Source organism: Acanthisitta chloris, unplaced genomic scaffold (genome assembly GCF_000695815.1).
Source record: "Acanthisitta chloris isolate BGI_N310 unplaced genomic scaffold, ASM69581v1 scaffold31817, whole genome shotgun sequence".
In the NCBI taxonomy this organism is placed as follows: Eukaryota; Metazoa; Chordata; class Aves; order Passeriformes; family Acanthisittidae; genus Acanthisitta; species Acanthisitta chloris.
Genome location: NW_008683733.1, coordinates 8,682 through 10,297, shown reverse-complemented (window position 1 = coordinate 10,297; position 1,616 = coordinate 8,682). Strand labels below are relative to the sequence as shown.

Genomic DNA, 1,616 nt, shown 5'->3' with positions numbered 1-1,616 from the left:
CTGCTGAAAGTCTGGGCATCTTCATTTAGGTTTCATCAGCAGAGACACCAGTAATGAATAATAAAACATACAAAAACCTAAGTTGATGCTGGTTTGTACCTTAAACTTCGTTTTTAAGTCTCTCAAAACCAGGCCTGTGTGATTGGCCATTCTGCAAAGGTCATCACCTACACAGTGTGTTTGGTAGCAGAGGAAGGACATAGTAATTCACACATGCAAATTTATATGAGCAGTAAAACTGCTCACTCACCCTTCAAAGCAGTGTGCTACAGTCAAGACCCATCTCTTTGCAATCAAAACACAGCCACATATGTGTCCACTGGGCTCACTCTGCAGGGAGCACTGCCATGGCCATCGGCCTGGGCGACTGGTCCTACCACCCAGGATCCTCTTGTTCATGCGAGCAGCAGGGCGACGGCCACAGTCTAGTGAGGAACACGAGAGCATTAATCACTACCACAGAAGCACTGTATATAAGACCTTTCTGCAAGAAAATGGCACAGAATGGTATTAACAGAGTCATGAAATTATACTGAGCAACACAGTAAATGAGTCATCAGCAAGCACACAACAGTATCAAACACATCGAGCCATTTTTATCCTTCCTTTGTATCAAAGGATTTGCTCTCCTGATATTAATTTTGACTGGCCCAGCCTGAAATATTAACCAAGCTAAATTTGGGATCCTGACTTCCTTTCTCTTAGGAATTACTGGGCTGATCCTGGGGAGTTTTCCTGTGTTCATGTCTTTGTCTTTCTGTCAGCTAGCAACATGTTTGGCCTACTTTGTACTTATCCATATCAACCACTTCTGGAAAATCTGCTCAGCAATAATAAGGTTTTTCTTAAGCCAGGTGTAAGGTTAATGTCACACTGTTTACTCAGCTACACAGCAGCCTGCTTGCTTTGCCTGTGGAAATTCCTAAGGGAAAATATTTGAAGATCTGAAGACATTCTAGTATTCTGTCCATCCCACGTTACCAGCCACTTCCACTGGAAATTATACCACATTCCCACTTGCCAGTTACTTATCTGAAATAGTTAGCCCTTCACTTTTGTTTCACTTTCTATTCTGGATTTGAAAGATGCCAGACTTGTTATTTATCCTGTTTATACTAAGTCTGATTTAGAGAACAAAAGAACACCACCAAAGGATGATTAGCTGCATTGCATGTATCTGGGAATTTAGTGGTAAAGAAATAAATTGGTTATTTGTAACTCTTACTGTGTTCACTTAACTTCATAGGGCAAGGGATTTTAAGTGCACTTAAAGCAATGTATGCCAGAATATTTGACAGGCTTCTACAACTTTTTTCCTTATTCTGATGAGTAGCAAATGTTTTGATTAGTCTCCCAAATTTAGATCATGCCTTGTAATTAATTCTTCCCGAGTCAAGCTAATTCATGTTTTAAGTGTTCTTCAGCAAAGCTCTCCTTGCCTGTAGAACATGGTATCATTGCTGATGGAAGAATTTCTGCTTTTTAAACCACTTAAACTTGCACAATCTGCTCTGCCTACAGATTTGGTCTGTAACATTTTACTTCAGGTTATTCTATCCCCTTGAGCTTCAAAACTGAACAGATCACAGCTTCAACTCCAGGCAGATAGCCTGCTA

The 1,616-nt window shown here is 40.5% G+C and overlaps 1 protein-coding gene across 1 annotated transcript in view; it reads right to left on the bottom strand.

The window, feature by feature from the left end:
- The window catches only part of LOC103806368 (atrial natriuretic peptide-converting enzyme-like), a gene marked incomplete at its 5' end in the record, with an annotated part of 10,275 nt that overhangs the window by 6,177 nt on the left and 2,482 nt on the right, over positions 1–1,616 (bottom strand). The window contains one exon of the mRNA XM_009079055.1: positions 251–425. Within this exon, the coding sequence (XP_009077303.1) occupies positions 251–425 (175 nt within the window). The remainder of the gene's footprint in view (positions 1–250; positions 426–1,616) is intronic.